The sequence below is a fragment of the Chlorocebus sabaeus genome, chromosome 8 (assembly GCF_047675955.1).
Source record: "Chlorocebus sabaeus isolate Y175 chromosome 8, mChlSab1.0.hap1, whole genome shotgun sequence".
In the NCBI taxonomy this organism is placed as follows: domain Eukaryota; kingdom Metazoa; phylum Chordata; class Mammalia; order Primates; family Cercopithecidae; genus Chlorocebus; species Chlorocebus sabaeus.
The window spans coordinates 134,008,627-134,028,221 of record NC_132911.1 but is presented as its reverse complement, the minus strand read 5'-3'; the positions used below and the strand labels follow the sequence as shown (position 1 = coordinate 134,028,221).

Below are 19,595 nucleotides of genomic sequence, written 5' to 3'. Positions count from 1 at the left end.
GGAGATACAGTCTCAGAACTGATAAGTATTATTTGTTGAGCACCTGCTATGCACCAAGCACTTGCTGTATCTCTGAACCTCCCATTCACCCTGTAAAGTAGTGGGACGAAGATCCTCAATCCCAAAGGGAGTAGGAGACATACCCAACTCACAGAGCCCTTCAGAGTTAGAGCCTGAACGCAGACCAGATTATCTGGGCTCTTGTCTCTGTCGTTTCCACTACACTTACATGAAACAACTGGAAAGTAATGAAGGATACACTCAGTATTTTAAAACATCCGTGGGACTTAAGAGTGGAGGAAGTTAAGTGAATTATCAGGGTGGTCTGTTGACAGCTTCACAGCTAGAATGTACATTTAACTTCTTCAAAAGGGGGCAAGGGTGAAGGTGGCTGTTTTAAATATGCCAGAGCAATGGGTGTAAACAGGGACTGTCCTTGACAAACCATCCTGGGTCACGTGCAGAATTCTTGGAGGAGGTAGACTGCAGGAGATGGGCTGGTTGACGATTGACTTTTCTCCTCAAGCATCCTAAACGTGCCCTAACATCTTCCATCATGGAGCTGGGGCCAGGTGTCAGTAAACTGGTTCAGTGGCAGCTGGAGAACCTAAAAAGGCATTGTGAGCCTCTGTAGGCCCACTGACTGTTGTTGCTGGAAAAAGGTAAGTTCAGATCAACCAAGGCCGCCTTTAGGAAAAGCTGATCTTTAAAATTTTTATTTTAAATATCCCAAGTTTTGAAATGTTTGTAGACTAATATACAGATTTACAAAAGATATTAAAAAGGCCCATGGCAGGTTGAAATTGGATTTGGGGCCCCACATTTGCAATCTCTTCTCTCACAGATTTGCTGGAATGTTATGGTTTAAGTGTGTATAACTAACGTGTGAACTAGTTCTGAGATTAGTAGGCACTTCTAAAAAATAACAGGGGGTGGGGTGCTCTTGAGGCCACATCAGTTTAGAAAATACTATGTTAAAGTTAAAGAAACATTTTTTAAAAAAACAGGAATGTAATGAACTTTTAGTATATTAATGCTTTTTAAATTTTTGAAAGGAGATATCGTTTGGAGTATTTCCCAAATTTAACGACTATAGATCTCTTTTTTTCACAACAGCATTAATTGGGCTAGTTGGGCACAGATTTTGAGAAATACTGATCTCAGTGAATATTACTCAAATTTAAGTATTTTCTAAATATGTCAGAGTTTCTAAATCCTTTTTTTTTTTTTTTACCAGACCTATAAAACAGAAGCTTATGAAGTGAAATCTTTATGAAATACTGTGCCTAATACCAAATCCTCCAGAGTAGTGCTTTGTAAAACTTTAGTGTATAAATAAATGTAGTTGGATTTTGACTGGTTTTGAACCACTTGTTTGTTCATAGTGGACCTTGTCATTGGATATTGGGGGAACTGCTTGTTCATTTTTGAGAAGTAGAGTAATTTGTGGGATCTCTGGGTTGTGCAGATAGTACAATGTGGCTTGACATTCTATTAAGTAGTACCATAGTGACTGGATTACATTTTTAAAGAAAGAAAAGGTTTACTTGAGGGTGTACATTATACTTACTGCTCTGGGCCCACACAGGCTCCAAAGACGTATGCTCTAAATATGTGACTTGACTGTATTATCAGCGTGGACATTTGGAAAGCAATTATATTAGTTTTTATAAAATTATGGGTTATAATGAAATTATATTACATTGAAACAGTGTGGGAAATTTTAAAAAAGGAAAGAAATGATGCTTCTTTACCACCCTTAGCACTCCATCTCCATTTTTTAAATGTTAGTATTGGAAATGGAAACACACTTCTTAAATCATCGATATCCCTTTAAAAAGAAAAATTCACTGGAATCCTTGGCAGTGGCCTTTAAACATTGGACAGTGCTGTTGCCGTCTCTTTGTACAGACAATAGGTAGCTCCTGCGCTGTAGTTTGTCACGTCTTACTCCACCTTTCCTATAATGCTTATAAGCATGGATGGCAGTCAGTAAATACATGTTGAATTATTCTGTATGTATAGGACCAAGACGTTTTATTGTCATAGTTTTTTTCTAGAGACGGAGTTTCACTCTTGTTGCCCAAACTGGAGTGCAGTGGTGTGACCTCGGCTCATTGCAACCTCTGCCTCCCGGGTTCAAGCGATTCTCATGTCTCAGCCTCCTGAGTAGCTGGGATTACAGGGGCCCACTGCCACGCCCGGCTAATTTTTATATTTTTGGTAGAGACAGGGTTTCACCATGTTGGCCACGCTGGTCATTATTGTCATAATTTTTTACCAGAAATATTTAAGAAAAAGTAAAATCTTAAGTTCCTTAATAGCAGTGGTGTCCAAACTTTTGTATATCTCATTTGTAAAGCCTTTTGAGCCTGCATTTCATCTTCATCTGTATACATATACATACATATATATTTTCTGTTCTGATGCCATATAATTATACAAAATAAAAACGGCAAACGAAAGTTACAGTGTTTTTCTTCCCACACCACAGTGGACCGACTTGTGTGCTGTCTTCTAGGAGATCACTAATCTAAAGAGCTTGTTCATTGGAAGGTTTTGTATCTACATCTCCCTTTTCTTCTCCTTATATAGTAGTACCACCATTCACATAAAATTTGTTCTTGCTAACTATGTATCTGTTGGGAACTTTGGGGAAAAAAATCAAAGTATATGCATCTGCAAATTCTAGCTAACATTTATTGAGGGTTTGCTCTCTTCCAGGTACCATTCTAAGGCACTTTATATGGATTTCTTCACTTAATCCTTATAACTCTGTGAGATTAATTACTATAAATTTTCCTGTTTTACAGAGGGGAAACTGAGGCACAGCCGGATTAAGTTTCTGGCCCAGGTCGTGTAAGTAGTGGAGCTAAGATTTGACCACAGGCAGTTTGGCTCTAGATTTTGTGCTCCAAACCATGTTATTTAAATTCCAGCATCTAGTCGGTAGCTATGTGATTCTCCATCTCAGACAAAAATTGTGTAACTAGGCCTGAATGACTGTGAGCCATCCATAGCATATTTTGAGTCATTTAGGTCAAGACCCAGACAAATAGGTTTATTAGGACATTATAGGATCTTAGAACTGGTGGGAAGCTAAAAGGCTCAATGATTTCCAGTCCGTTCCAATCTGTTGTCTTTTGAAGTAGGAGCCTGTAAGTTCTTACTGTCCTGAAAAGATGTGACTCAGGAAATTTCTTTCCAGTCTAGGTTTTAATTCTTTTAAGGAACTCTCACTGTGTTATAATATGGAAGTGGTGTTTTCATGAGTGTTTTTTTTGGTCTTTAAATACCTTGTACCTATAATTATTATTTTCCCAAGAATGGAACTGAAATTGCGTCAAGATGAAAAGGCCATGGTGCTTGTGGGTGGGTGTGCTAACTCCGAACTTTAGAACTACAACAGAAATTAGAGGTTCCCAAGGTAATTGCTGTGATTACAGTTTTCTTTTGGGCCCCAGACAGGAGCTCTTGAAACACAATATTCTACTAATTTTTTAAATGTACAGTTTGCAAGGCAACATGGAGATTACTGAGAGTATGTACCATTTCTCCCTTGTTTTCTATGAAAGTTAACATATTGTTGGGTCCTTTGAAATTGCTCAGGAAAAAACAGGCATTGCATATATGATAAGACATTGTTAAGAGGACTACAAATATTTTAAGTACTGAATCAATCTTTTAGTATTGCATAAGGAAATTATTTTAAAAGAAAAAATTTTCCTAATTACAACTGTTATAGTACAGCTGTTAAAACATCTGTAGGTACCTCTCTGCACTTTACAGTTCTAGATAATTTATATTATTATAATACATGCAACTTTATGTTCTAAATTATGATATAATATCTGCACATATGTCTTAGACAGTAGATAGACGTTTGTCCATTCTAATTTGTTCTATACATAATTTTTAGTAACCATAGAGTCCTTCCTATTTCTATTTTATTTTAGTTTACCATTTTACTGTTGTTGGATTTAGGTTGCTTCTAACTTTCTATAAAACACTGCTAATGATGATTTAGAGCATTTGATAATACACATCCTTTGTTTATTATTGAGGAAATCACAGCAGTTGTTTTGAAAGGAATTATCAGGACTGGATTTACTGTGTCAAATGTAAGGATGGTTTTGTGACTTGAAATATAATTTGTCTTCAGAAGGGTTTGTGGCCATTTCTCCAAAGCCATTCACCAAATTTCTTTTCGTTTCTATTTCTTACAGCTTTAGAAAGATAAAAAATGCATTTTTTTATTGTTGCATGTGGAATTTTAAAATGATCAGTGTGATTGAAATTACTTGCATATGTTTGCTATTTTCAATTTCTTGTGTTAATGTTTTTTGTCCTTCTGTTCTTCTGGGTCTCTATAGCAGCAACATAAGAATTCTGCATCCTAAGGATATATTAGAGATGTCAACTTTTGATATCTCTAATGCATGATCTTTGTTGTGTTTTCCCCTCTTAGTTCTTTTGTCTTGGTTTTGTTTGTTCTATAAAAATTGATAACAATTATTTATCTTTTTCCTGATAGTATCTGTTGTTGACATTAGAGAATTGTCAGACCTCTTTAGCTGATGTGCATAGTATATTTTTTTGAGGCCTTTGTTCAGTTTTTAAAAATTAAATTTCTGTTTGTTTGTTTGTTTGTTTGTTTGTTTAGAGCCAGAGCCCAGGCTGGAGAGCAGTGGCTCTACCTCGTCTCACTGCAACCTCCTCCCGCTGGGTTCAAGCACTTCTCCTTCCTCAGCCTCCTGACTAGCTGGGATTACAGGTGCCTGCCACCACATCGGGCTAATTTTTCTATTTTTAGTAGAGGTGCGGTTTCACTATGTTGGCCAGGCTGGTCTTGAACTCCTGACCTCAAGTGATCTACCTGCCTCGGCCTCCCAAAGAGCTGGGATTACAGGCGTAAGCCATCACGCCTGGCCAATTTTTTAAAATTTAGTGTTCTATATTGGTGTTCCAAAAAACATTGTTCTGCAGATGTGCAAAAATAAAAACTAGGTATTCTGATTGTAATTAGTTACTTAATTATTTATTTTATCTTGGTTGGGAATTGTTGGAGTATAGAGTTAAACATGTTTCTTTAAAACATTCCAGTCTTCAATAGCCTGACATGCATTCAGTATCTCCAGGAAAAAGATATCGCTAGAATGTAGTATTTTCCAAATTTACTATTAATTGTTTTCTCCAGAATACTTTCCAGCATCTCTCAGAAACAGTTTTCTACAAATCACAGGATAAGAACTGCTGGTTTAATTCATTTGGATGTTTTTATTTTTTAACTCCATCAATTTTTTTATGAGAAGCAATTCTTCATTTTTAGTAATCATCTTTATGCAAATGTATAGCCTGGGCTTCTTGGTCTCCTCTGCCAAATTAGGTCTTTCTCTCCTTATTAAAAAATAAAACAAAACAAACCGACAATGACCGGATCTGTGATTGGCAGCTCTGAGGTTTGTTTTGATGAATAAACAATTGGGTCTAAATTCATAACTGAAGTGGAGAAGTCACCAATGACTTACTACTTGTATTCCCTTCAAACTTCTGTTCTCAGAAGCTAGGAACGTGAAACAGCTGTAGTAAGCTTAGCATGTGCTATACTTGGACATGATAAAAAGTAGAATAAAACATGTTTTTTTTAATTGGAGAAGCAGTCAGACATGGCAGAAAGCACAGACTTTGGAGTTAAACTTTCCGGGGTTAAAATCCTGATTTTTCCATTTACTAGTTTTTGGCCCTGGATCCCTGCTTTCTAACTCCATTTCTTCATCTCCAAAAAGGCATTATTAATGCATGTCTTCTTAGATTGATGAAGTCTTTGAATGTTAAATTCAAGGTCAACTTTTCAGAATATTTCTTGGAGGTCAGAGGATGCAAAATAGGGACATAGAAATGGCTGGAATTAGAATCTGAGCCTGATACTGTGGCCTATCTTTTTAATTGCGTGGAAATCTTGAATATCAGATACTTTCCCAGATATATGTCCATGTTGATGCTATTTGTGTTACTTTTTTTTAAATTAAAATTGCTTTCATTTAAAAGGAAATCTAACATGCTAAGAGAGTTAGAAGAATAATGTTCCTAGGATTTGAAAATACTTGATTTTCAAAAATCAGAGCCAGGAGAGACTGCAGATTGGTGTAGTCTTGCACATTTGCAGGTCAGGAAGCTGAAAACCAGAGACATCTGAGGGGCAGTCAAATTTAGATGGTAGGTTCCAGTTTCTGTGCACTGGACACATCTAGATCTTCACCTACACCCTGGGGTGCAGGTCCAGCAAGATGGCTCTACAACTGGGAAGAAATAATATATAAATAAACACATACATAGGTATGTCTGGTATCTTAAAAGATCAGTAACTGTTCTTTGCCAAGATAAAAATGTGAGGAAAACGTCATTATAACCTGGCAGGTGCTCTCATAGCACTGGTGAATGAAGAGAGATTATTTCTTAATTGGGGACAGGGGGCAGTGAAACTTTCTTATTGGGTGATAAAACCCAATCTTAAAGGTTGAACAAGAGTTTGTAAAATTGTTAAGAAGATGATGGAGAAAAAGGTGAAAGGCAGAAGTATTGTTCAGAAAAGAGAAAATTTTAGCTACTAGAATTAGCATCTCCAGAGTCATAAAGGCCAGAAAGGAGCCTGGCATGTTTGGACATCATGAACTTGGAGAGCCAGGAGTATAAAGTGGATAGTCACAATGACAGGGGTGGGCTGGCTGCAAAAGGGAGTTTGTGAAAGTGAGGTGAGGCAGAGAAGGGCTTTATGAGCCATGGTTGGGGGTTCCACTTGATTCTGTTTTAAAGTCAGAGAGTGGCATGACTAGACATACTTAGAAACACTCAGCAACGGTGCAGAAGATGGATGGGTGGAGGATGAACTGCTAGAGGCTGTGGAAGTTTCTGGCTGGGGCATGATTAAGTCCTAAAGTAAGACAGGAGCCCTTGGAATGGGTTTCAGAAATGCTGCAGAATATCCTGGCATAGAGGCACACACTTGTAGTCTCAACTGCTCTGGAAGCTGAGACAGGAAGATCCCTTGAGCCTAGGGGTTTGAATCTAGCCTAGTAACATAATGAGACCCCTGTTTCTAAAAAATAGAAAACAACGGAAAAAGAAATGCTGCTGAGATTGAATTGGCAGAATTTTGCGGCCTCTTGGGAAGAGGGTTAAACAAAAGGAATGTGACTTTAGTGTCCAGGTGAACATCTTTGTGCCATCACTGTGATACTAAAGAGACATGGAGGAGGGAGGAAGAGAAGATTTGGAGAAACACTTGAGTTTGGGGTGTGGTCCCAGAAGAGGAAGTGGATTGAACCACAACAGAAATACTTCAGAGAAGTTCTGTGGTGTAATACCCAACTTGTCTCCTCCCTTTCCAGTCTTGCCCCTTTACCTTCCATTTTCACCACAACAGTCAGAGTCATTTTTCTCAGGGTCAGAGCTAATTACGTGTTTGTTCTAAAACCCGAGAGGCTCCATCTTGGCCAAACTACGGCCTCCAGAATACAATCCAGTGTCCTTACCATAGCCGTTTCCTCCCTGTGTGATGCGTCACAGTGTATCTCTTCAAACCTCCTGTTGCCACTTGTTTCAGGCATCTGATCTCCCTAATGCTTCTTCACACCAAGGGCATCTTTTCTCAGAATGTTGGCATGCACATGGTTGTTCTCTATCTAGTCCACCTTGAAGAAGAGAACGTTCTTATCTTCACCAGGTATCCCCACACCTAGAACAGACTTGATGCCTGGAGGTATAGGTCTTTGTAGATGGAGGAGCCGTATATGCCTGTTCATTCCCCCCGCCACATTCCTCAGCACAGACTAAATGTTTGAGTGACCTCTCAATGGGCCAGAGTTAGGATTAGAAATACCAGAAAGATAAACTATTCCTCTTTGATGAGTAAGCTCCTATTTTCTTTCCTGATCCGATAGATAGGCCCACTAATTATTTTCAAGGATTTTTCTACCAGTCAGTCGCTCTCAGTGGTGGTTTTCAGTAAGTCACCAGTGTTTTAAAGGGCACCTGGAAACTCTCACAAGCCTTTACATCTCCACGTGGTGGTGTAGTTGGTTATTTATATTAAGCCTATTTTCTGTGTGCAGGTATATATGTCAGCAATCAGTTTTAGTGAAAATGATGCCCATTGTCAAGACTCTAGTTCTCAATTTGTGAAGTCCACAAAGGCTGTAGTTCCCAGGGTGTGCCTGAAGCTAAATGGAAAGCCCCTCTGTGGTTTTAACTGACACTATGCTGAGCAGAGTATTTAGTAGATAGACCTATGTGAAATGGCTGATGTGCAGCCCAAGTCTGACCTGCTTGGGTGACACAACCCCAGTGACCTGCAAGTTGACTCCTTCCCCCCTTTGCTTTTTATCTCAACTACTCTTTAGCTGTTTTACATAGAGCCTCCTGGAATGGGAAGAAAAAGTCTTTGAAACTGATCGTCTAGTAGCCAGATTACTGAATCCTTGTTTTTTTTTTTTAAGGATCCTCCATCTTTTGAACCCCATTGTGTCAGGTTGAAGGGTTGGAGAGCAACATGGTTATGAATATAGACCTTCGGATCAGGAAGATCTGCTTTGGAATCTTGGCTCTCTTATTAACTGCATATCTTAGGGCCATTCTGATGTTCAATTTTCTTATCTGTAAAACATAGGTAATAGAAACCTTCTTATAAGTTACTGTGATGATTATATAAGATGATATAAAATTATTGGCAGTGTCACATTGTCATTCTATCATCGTCAATATTGGGGAGAAAAGAGACAAAAGTGAGCTAAAATCAGACTCTGAGGACCATTGGGAAAAGGAGGAAAAGAAGCAAACACATGTCTGTGTCAGGTATTATATGAGAAAGGCATTAACAGTATCTTTGGTATCAGAGAAAGTAACTAACTTGACCAGGGTCACACAGTCAGTGCGTGGTAGCCAAGCAAGAAGTGACACAGTTCTCTGTGGCCTCAAAGCTTGTGTTTGTAGCCGTGGCTTTACACCTCTCAAGATGGTAGCTTGACGCGTGAGTAGGCTGTGTTTCTTCCAAGAGGCAAAGGTTGGACCTCTTAACAAATGGTAGTTGATTTCTAGAACATTAATGATCACTTAGAACTGTGGATACTGGTAGTAACTTAGTGCCAGATGGTGTGGGATCATCAAGGATTCTACTGATTAGGTGCAGAGAATGAGCTTCCCAGAGAAAAGCAAGACGTAGCTTAGCCCTCAGAGGTGGATTGAGTTCTCTTTACAGAATGTATGGAATGGCTGTACTTGTTTAGGGTGACAGGTTTGATTTTAAGGGTTGTATTTGTTTTCACACTGGTATAAAGAACTACCTGATACTGGGTAATTTATAAAGAAAAGAAGTTTAGTTGACTCACAGTTCCGCATGGCTGGGGAAGCCTCAGGAATCTTACCGTCTTGGCAGAAGGCAAAGAGGAAGCAAGCACCTTCTTTAAGGTGCAGGAGAGAGAGTGGAAGAGCCGTACTTTTTAACCATCAGATCTTGTGAGAACTCACTCACTATTATGAGAACAGAATGGGGGGAACCACCCCTATGATCCAGTCACCTCCCGCCAGGTTCCTTCCCTGACATGTGGGGATTACAGTTCGACATGAGAGTTGAGTGGGGACACAGAGCCAAACTCTATCAAGGGTTTTGAAGGGGATCTATTTTCCTTTCTCTATACACATTGCTGAATTCTGCCATTGGTACAAAAGGCAGAGTGGTTTAATGAAAAGGTTGTTGATATGATAGGAGGCCCATACCTTCCTCTCACTCATCTAGTCTCTCTCGGTGTCTGCTTTTCCCGTGATGGGGTGCGGGGGAGGGAGGTAGGCAGGCCCTTCACCGCAAGTGGCTTCCTTTTGCCCGTGTTATATGTAGAACTTTGTAAGACTTCCTCTACAACTCGTGGTAATTAATTGAGAGAAGTGTGCTTCATCCAGGTCCTAAGCCTTCATAAATGATTATAAAATGATTTCATCATTGATACTTGATGTGACTGACTTTTGAAAGGCAAGATGAGGCTTGGGAACCATTGTAACCTCCAAGAATTCTGGGGCAATTAGAAAGTGAATACTTTTACATGTGCTACCCAAACAAAAAATATGTGTTGCAATATTTACCTTAGTTAAGATGGTGCTTCCTTTGAGTGATTGGAATAAACACTAAGGCTTTAAAACAAACAGTATGTGAGAAATAAACAGCAGCATTATTGAGTTCCGGTTTTCTTCTGTACAGCTTTAATTCTTGTTGCTTTTAATATAGAGTCAGATTTATTTGACTGATATTTATTGAGCCCTACTCTGGGCCTAACATAGGCTCTGCCTCAAAATGTATACACACCTAACAAATAATTTATGCCTACGTAGGAAAGCAGACTTTTGCGAGCTAGTTTTATGCAATACCTTTTCTTTGGCTCGGGAAGTTGATAGCTTGGTGACATTTTCTTGCATGGACTAAATCCTTAGAATTGTTTAGGAGATACTGGCCGAAGGTAGTATGTTCAATTTTTGCCAAGGATCTGAACTGTGAAGTAACCCTTCAAAGTTTAGGATCTACAGATCTTTGCTGTTCTTGGGTCAAATTCCAGCTGAGAACCATGCAACCATTAAGCTGTAGGCACTGTAGCGGACATTAAATGTTTCTGATAGAAATCTTTATAAACACAGGAGAATCTTAAGGATACTTTTTATAGTCTAAAACAGCACAGATAAACATCTTAAAACCTTTATTTGCAGATCACATATCAACTTTCAATTTTTGGACTGTGTTATGCAAATCAAATTTTATTTTAGGTTGGTCATTTCCCCTTCATGGCAGCCTCATTCAACTCATATTAATCTTGAAACTAACAAATGATAACATCTTTATGTCTTCGTTTCATATAAGCTGCTGCTGCCAGGTCCCTCTTCCTCTGTTGGCAAGTATTCTGCGCTGCTGCTTCCTGGTTGAACCCCACTAACTGTGGGTGTTGTATAGTTGTTACACAGGATGATTCTTAGCACTCCACGCCTCAACTCCTCAAACTGCTGTAATTGGGGCTGTACTTTGAGTTCCTGTTTCTGTTCTGCTTCTCTGCCTCAACTTGTCTTTCCTGTCTGCACCCTTACTCCCATTCCTTTCTGGCTTGTTGTAAGAGGAGTGTCACGTAGAATGCCATGAGCGGCGTCTCCTCTAGGATTGCAGGGGTTGAAGATGGAATTGACCTAGGGCAGCACCTGGCCCACAGGGGACACTCTTAGTTAGTTCCTTATTCTCTTCTTAATTCCTTTCCAACCTTCTTTTTGTTATCCCTGGAACCCCATGAGACTTGTTTTGCTCTTCCAAAGGTGTGCCATACAGACAAGCTATGTTTCACTCACTTCTGTATCTTTATAGCCTAACCCCTAGCCATTGCTTAGTAAATGTTTGCTGGGTGGATGAGTACATAGAAAGATAATCCTAGTGAGGGGAAATGATGAGAGGTATTTTCAGACTAGTTGGGTTTTAATTTCATTTGTGGCCACTCCACTTACCCTTTCAGATGAGGAGATAAGAGCTGCTTTGGCAGGGTTTGTTGTACCCACATGGTCATTTTGGATTCTTCTACAGTCTCCGGGAATGGGCATTCTTGTTATTAATTTCAAGTGGTCAGGAGATTCTGGGACCATCTGTTCACTAGTGTAGGAAAGGGCAAGGCAACAAGGAGTTCATGTGCACATAGTACTCAGGTCAGTTTAACTGAAACCACCAACAGGTCCTCAAATGTCAGACACAGACATAAGGAAGATATTCATTCTTTCACCTTCCATTTGTTTACTTGTTCATTCAGTCAGCTTCCACTGAGTGCTCTAGTAAGTCTGATACCATGCTACCTGTTGGGGCCTTTTAGGTTACAACAGGGTGATCTGTACACCCTTGATTCGGCCCTCCAGCCAGATCAGTGACTAACACAAGTCTTTAAAATGAATTTAATACATTTTTCCTGTGAAAAGAAGGGAAATTTAAAAAAATTAATAGATATTTACTGCACATCTCTTATTGTTTTCCATGCTGGTGACATTGCCTTGAACAGGGTAGTACCACCTCTTTGAGAGATTACATTCTATTGGGACAGATCGTAATCACAGGAGCATGACAATAAGATCATTTCAGAGAGTGTTAGTTCTTCCTAGGTAGTAAGAGAGGGTAATGAATGGAGAGTGACTGGGAGTTGGGCCATCAGAATGTCCTTGTGAGGTGACATTTGAGGAGCCAGAAAAAAAGAGAGAAGGTACAAGCCAGGCCCATTTAGATTTAGGCAAAGAGAGTTTTAAGAAAAAGATTTCAGGAGAGAGGTCAGCAATTCTAAAAGCTTTAAGGCAGGACTGGTGCAGTGGGGTTTGAAAGACTGTAGGTGTGGCTGGAACATAATGAGTAGTGGAGGGTGTGGGAACAGAGGGGAGAGGGCAAAAGGCTGGGTCACATAGGGCCTTACAGGCAGTAGCGAGGAGTTTGTTTTATTAGAAGAACAGTGAATTCATTCATCTTTCCTTTCTTCCTCCAAAGAGAGAGAGGGAGAGAGATTCGTTTCATTCATGTCAGTGAATCCTTACAAAGCATCTTGTATATGAAGAAATAAACATGAATATTATCCTGGTATTATTCTTACAGAGTTTTCAGTTGATGGAGTACGGGGAGAGACACAGGTACTTAAACACCTAAAAAATAAGATACAGAGTGGAATGATATGAGAAGTATGGATAAAGCAAGCGCCAGGCTAGCAATAATAAATGTTTTATGAACAGCTTACTTTATCAATCCTATCAGAAGCCTTACCAGGCTTCCCATGTCTTCCAGCAAAGGGTTTTGTTGCTGCTGCTTTGCTGTGGCAAGAAGTGAGGAGGCCTGCAGCTGGTTAAGGAGAGGTAGATGCACAATTTGGTTTTCACACTTAGGCTGGTGCCTGTTGAAGCGTCTAGCACACTGACTGGATGAATAAATGCCTAAGTGATGTAAAAACCCAAGTTTGATGATCATGAGAAAAAATCTCAGAGAAATTGGTTCCAGGACCCCCACAGATACCAAAATCTATGCAGGAAAGCCGACAGCACACATTTGCATGGTTTGCCTGTATCTCTCCCCTTTTTGAGGAGGAGACAGTGACAATTCTTCATTGTCATTCTTTCTTCTGGCACCTTTATCCACAGCTCTTCTCATGATCACATTGAACAATGTGAATGAATGCACAGAAAGAGCTTATGCCTTCACATTATGATTATTCATGTATGTGTTCTAGCATATGGAGACTTAAAATGGATAAATAATTTACTGATTTGGCTGTGAGGCTGCATGAGAACTCATGTCACTTTTTCATCCTATTATGCAAGTGTTAATTAGACATCCCTAAACACATTACTCTGCAATCCTCACTCCTCCCATCAAGGTAGCATGATTGCCTAACAAACTCAAGGCTGAAGTAATCAGTCTAAACCAAAATTAGGCCAAAGTAGCATTCCCTTGCTTCCCCTGTTAAAGGAATAACACATATAAGAACATTTACCTTGTGGCGATTATGGGACAAATGCATCCATTAAAAAGCATTTTTTAAGTGACCTCTCTGAATATACTATAAAACAATACAATGGAAGCCCTTTTTTTTTCAAGTAAGGTTTAAAAAAAATTTTTTTTTTAAGGAAATCACTTTGGTATAGAAGTATTTGTTTCAGAGATGTTTTGCTGTCGCTGCTCCAAGTGTTTCACTGGCAGCCGTCTTCTGAGGTGACAGTAATGATAGCTAGTCGTTTTTGAGCACCTGCTCCATTCAAGGCTTTGTGCTAGCCACTTCTAGGCACATTAACGTATTGAATGCTCACAGCACTCCTAGATGGTAGGTATAATTCCCTGCTACCTTGGCATATCTCTAGGAAATTCTATGCTGATATTTTATTGTTATATACTATTTCCTGCCTCTGTAAACATATTCATAAAATTTAGCTCCAAAGAATTGTGGTTATTTAAAATCAAATCTACCCAAATTAAGAGCAATTTTCCCACTTGCGTATATAGAAAGTGCCATAGATTTAGAAAGTAATTCTAAAATAGTTAGAATTTTAGAAAATCTTAATGAATAGTGGCAACAGTATTGCCATTTCTCAGTAAACGTAAATATATTTCAATAAAATATTTTTAAAGAAAGTTCACAGAATAACTGAAGGCAATGTCCTCTTAAGACATTATTCTCATCACTGTATAGTCATATCTCTTCTACATATATGGCTATACATATTAGATATGTATACCTTTAAACTTGTTCGAAACCATTAGGGGAAGAATTACAGAGGACTATGTTTCTAAATTTAAAACTATTTTATCAACCATTTTCAAAACAAGTCTTATATTGCCTGCTTTTCTGTTTTGTGGAGATGATTATACTGACGAGTTTATGTATTCAGTCATTTGTCGCTTCATTTCATAAGCATTTTTGAGCATCTGCTGTGTGCTATACACTGGGAATAGGAACTCAGCCATGAACAGGTTATACAAAGCCCCTGCTTTCATAGAACTTCCATTCTTCTAGGGAAATACCATAAAAGCAAACAAATCATGAACAGGATCATTTCAGGGTGTGGTAACACTATGGAAAAACTGGCATGACGTGCATTCGAGAGTAACCTTTGGGTGGGCCGAGTGTGTACACTACTGTAGGGTATCCTTAGAAGACTTTTGTGGAGAAAGGACTTTTAATCTGAGGCCTGTGTAAGAAGAAAGATCCAGTCATCCAGAGAGCTTGGGGGAAGAGTTCTAGGCAGAGCAATCAACTAGTTCAAATGCCCTGAGCAGGCATGGTCAGATTCATACACGTCTCTGAGAACATCGCTCTTTCACTCTGCTGTGACCGAGGGATACCACTGGGCCTAGAGGGGTATGCTACCCTTCCTGTCCTCAAAGTCTCAAAGGACTTTTCCATCCTTATGGTCTGGTTTCTGTAATTTTTCTACATCCTTTTGGCTGTCAGCTCTCAAGTAGTGCCTCCATCAGTATGGCTTCCCAGTGGCCTCTCTCTGATTTGCAGCAGCCTGCATCTTCTCTGTGCCTAGATTCAAATGACAAAACTTGTTAGGACTATGTGTGAAATAAAAGTAGAAAGTCTTCGTGTCAAGATTGGAAGTACTCTCCTAGATTACCATCCCTGATCCTTAGTTATGTAATGTTAAAGAGAATGTAATGATGTCGTATGGCACAACTTTACATTCTCCTTTATTCATGTATTTGTTAATTCATTCTTTCCCGCTCACGCCACCCTTTTGTGTTGTTCAACTGCAGACACATACTTAAAAATGCCCGCACATGTTTTATCCTACTTTTAATGATTTGGGAAAGATAATCTTATAGCCTATAATACCTACCATTTTTCTCTTAGCCCTTATTTAATTTTACATATATGACATTTCAAAGGATGTCACTGCAGTTGTTGTTTGGCATTTATGGGAATAAAACTTTGTAGCACACTTAGACGTGTTATTTCTAGAGGGAGCCTTGTTTGACTGAAGGACAGTATCCCCTGGCTCTCTAAAACAGGAGGCTCTTAAAAGTGCATTTATTTAGCTTGTTTTTGCCAGTGGCCAAACACTCGAGCTTAAAAGAAAAAGAAGTGTCACCTAGAGTTAACTGACTGTAGCTGTCAAATGGGGATGCTTTCAATAAACTTTAAAAGTGAGTGGGTGAACTTTACACCCTAACAGTTCATAAGCAAGTTGGTAAACATTCAACAAAAATTCTGAGACTGTACCCGCTCCCCCTCCAACGGAAGGAAGTAGGTAGATAGTCTCAAAAAATGTTACGGCTGAAATCTTTCACATTCATTTGCTCATTTGGAGTTAACTGTAAAGTCCACTTAGTAATTTCTCTTAGACTACAGTCACCTTTTTTGGTCATTATTCCCGCAAAGATAACCGATAGGTTATTTTCCTCCAGAAGCAGATCTTTGTTTCTTTCTTGAAAGTAATTAAGAAATGTTAAGATTAAGGGAAACTTGGACTTGCCTTCCACAACAGATTAGATGGCATGGTTGAAAAAGCATAGGCTGGCTCTTCTCTTACTTGGTATGTGACGCTTGGCAAGCTAACTAATTTCTCTAAGGCCTAAGGTTTTTTATCAGGGAAAAAGGACAATCATAAATTTAGAAAAAAATTAATGACTATTTTTAGCATTAAAAAAAAATGACATCACAGAAACAGTTCATCTAGGAATAAACCCATTTTTTAAGTAAATTTACTTTTAAGTAAATGCTTATTTGCATCATTTTCCATCTAAATGTCTTATATTTTTTTAAAACTCAGGTTTATCTCAAAACTGGTATGTAGTTGCCACCTTCCCCATACGATGAGACTGTTTTTAGTCTCAGCTTATCACAGATATCATTAGAATGCAGAATTAGGTAGTGGTTAGAAGATAAGACTCTGTGTTGTCAGAGACCTGGGTTCAAATTCCAGCTCAGCTACCCTGGACAAGTTAACCTTTCTAAGCCAAGCCTCTGTTTCCTCATTCATAAAATGGATATAATAATAATATTTATTTCCTAGGACTTTTGTGAGAATTAACTGAGATAATCTATGTAAACCTCTCAGCATGCTTTCTGGTTTATACCAAGTGTTTGTTAAATACTGGTTATCTTCCCTCTTTCCTCTACAGTGCAAATCTTAAATTTTTTCAGTAATACAAAATTTGTCTCTTCCCTGAAATGTCTCATAAAACATTTCCTTAAGTATGACATGCAGCATGACAGGTATGTGAGATGACTTGAGATCCTAAGCCAAGGAGCATTTTGTATAGGTAGAGGTACATTGTAGTTTTCAGGGTATCTTCTATCAATGGTAAATGATCATGGTTTTTCATTTATTGTAGCTCTTTACAATACAGTTATTTAAATTTTTTAAAAGAGATATAAGTGTATTTAAAGGGAGATATTGAACAGAAGTACAGGTGGGCAGTGGATGTGGCAAGATACGGAGTTAGGATGTAGTGATGGGTATGGTGGAAATAGTGTTAGACTTGCAGTCTGGAAACCCTGTTTTTTGTCTCAACATCCCAGTAAAGAAAGCATACACTTTGGGATTTGGTAGATATAAGCGTGGAATGTGATGTTAGCATTTTCTGGCTCTGTGACCTTGGGAAAGTTACTTAACCTTTCTCGCCTTCCCTTTCTATAAATATTTATTGAAGGTCTACTACATTTCCTTATCTGAAAAATTAAGATGATCTTTAACAGAATTTCTGTAAAGATGCCATGCAAAGAGATAAAATATTTGAAAGCATATATATCTTATATAATTGATATGTTTTATAAATATAATAAGTTTTATACCTCATGTCTAGTAAGTGCTCAGTAAATGTTAGTTCTAGTGTTATTTAGGACCTGTGGTTGCAAGTGACAGAATTCCAAGCTCAACTGGCTTAGGACAGAAGGAATTTGTTGTCTCATGTACTCAGACTATAGGAAGGTTAACAGTGACATATGCCTTGGGAACAGCTGGAAGCAAAAACTCGGATGCCAGAGGACTGTCTCTACCTCTTTTCTCTGTAACTGTGTCTCTGTTAGTGTCATTCTGTCTGGCCACATTTTTCCTCACATCAAGAAACAGAACTACTGGCAGTCCTAAGCTGATGTGACCAGAAAGGGACTGAGCTTGTTTCCAAGCCCAGAAATCCTAGGAATGTCATTGAGTCCAGTATGAGTCTAGTGCTTACCTGGCCAGACACTGGGGTCTAGAGAACAAGAGGTGAAGGAAAATGGTAGGAAAGACCGTTTTCCATAAGGGGAATTGTAGGTGCCTGCTACCATTGCTTTTATGCGTTTCAGCTTCCTCAGGGAAGTACTTAGCCTCTACGGGCTTCAGTTTTCTGGTCTGAAGTTCCAAGGTTTAGATGTAATGGATGTGAGTGTACATTTAATGTTTTAAAATTTTATTTATGCAGTTTATTACTGTTATTGCTCATGCTCTGCAAATCTTGACATATCATCTGGGGGTTCCCAGGCTGACCACAGACCCTTGAAGTAGCAGAAAGGGGCCTAAAATTGTTTTAAGAAGTTAGTCCAGTGTGCCAAGTATATTGACTATGCCCCCTTTTAAACTTGTTTTTTGAGTGTAATACACGTACAGAAAGGAGTACATATCCTAAATGCACAATTTGCTGAATTTTAACAAACTAAACACAATTGTATATCCTGTACCTGGATTAAGAATCAACAACAATAGACTCCTAGAAGCCCCCCGCTTGTTGTACCACAAGTAGATTAATGTGTTGATTCATCATCTAAGAAATAATTTAAAAGCGTTACCAGCATCATGATGGCATTTTCTAAACTGTTTTTTTAAATTAAAATATTGCTAAAATTCAACTGCCATATGTCATAAGTATTTTTTTTAACACTAAAAGAAATCCCAAAACTTAAAAGCACTGTGAAAAGCTCTTCAGGTCATTCCTACTCATTATACTCCTTGAAACATTTTTCTGGCTAAAATGACCATTTAGGTGATAAAATGACAGTGTCCTCTTGCCTGGGTGTTGTGCCATTCATGTCTATGCTTGCCTTTTCTCCTTACCAGATTGTAAATGCATGAGAGAATACAAGCCTTAAGATTTCTTAGGTGTCTTGTATTATCTTTCTTGTGCGTAACTTAGCATGATAATTGACTGACTAGAATGCTATCCATTTCACACACTGAGCCTTGTGGAATGACTGTACTTCTCCTGAAACTATAACTACCCAGATCCCAGGGACTTCCAGTCTGAAATGATTCATTGTTAATGAATATGTCAGTTTGCTGTTGCTCTGGTACTCAGGAAAACAAATGCAATTACAAATGAATTTTTCTTCTTTTTTTTTTTTTAAATTTACCAAATCTTCTAATATCTTTTCCCCCTTTTTTCTCTTTTAGGCTCTAGACCAAGATAGAACAGCCCTTCAGAAAGTGAAGAAGTCTGTAAAAGCAATATATAATTCTGGTCAAGGTAAGCACTTACTAAAAATCAGATAACATGAATTATAAATAATGTCTACAGAGTTTTCTTAGTTATTTAAAAGATGTTAAGTTTATAGGAAACTTGACACAAATGGAAAAGTAAGTAGGTAAAAGAAATTTCTCTTTTTTTCTCTTATCTCGACTATCAGCCCAAGCCTATTAGTGTTTCCAAAACAGAAAGAAGAAAAAGCATTAGTCGCAGTGGATTTTACTATACCCTTAACTGCTTAATAGAGTTATGAGTAATTTTGTCACAAGTGACATGAAATAGATAAAATTTCTGTGTGAATTTGGTCAACCTGTAACTCAGTGGCTTCAGTTAAACACATCAGAATCTTTTCCCTTCTTCAGTGTACCTGTACACATTTGAAAATCAATATTGGCGATGGTCATGGAAAAAGTTAGAGAGGAGGGGGCAAAGTTAAATTCAGACCTCAACAGACCTGTGAACTATCATCTTTTCTTTTGTTGGAAGATGTGCCAGATAACCTGTGTAACCAAATGTTTTAACTGTCTAGTGACTTTGTCACCTTGGAGTCAAAAGTATGTCATCAGTGAGTAAGAGGAAACAAACCAAATTTAAAAAAAAAAAAAAAAAAGAG

General features: G+C 38.4%; 1 protein-coding gene across 4 annotated transcripts in view; it reads left to right on the top strand.

Annotated features, from left to right (window-relative positions):
• The window catches only part of ASAP1 (ArfGAP with SH3 domain, ankyrin repeat and PH domain 1), a 395,104-nt gene that overhangs the window by 183,785 nt on the left and 191,724 nt on the right, over positions 1–19,595 (top strand). For all 4 annotated transcript variants that reach the window (XM_008001545.3, XM_008001541.3, XM_073018360.1 and 1 more), the window contains one exon: positions 18,910–18,982. In XM_008001545.3, coding sequence (XP_007999736.1) covers positions 18,910–18,982 — 73 coding nt within the window. The remainder of the gene's footprint in view (positions 1–18,909; positions 18,983–19,595) is intronic.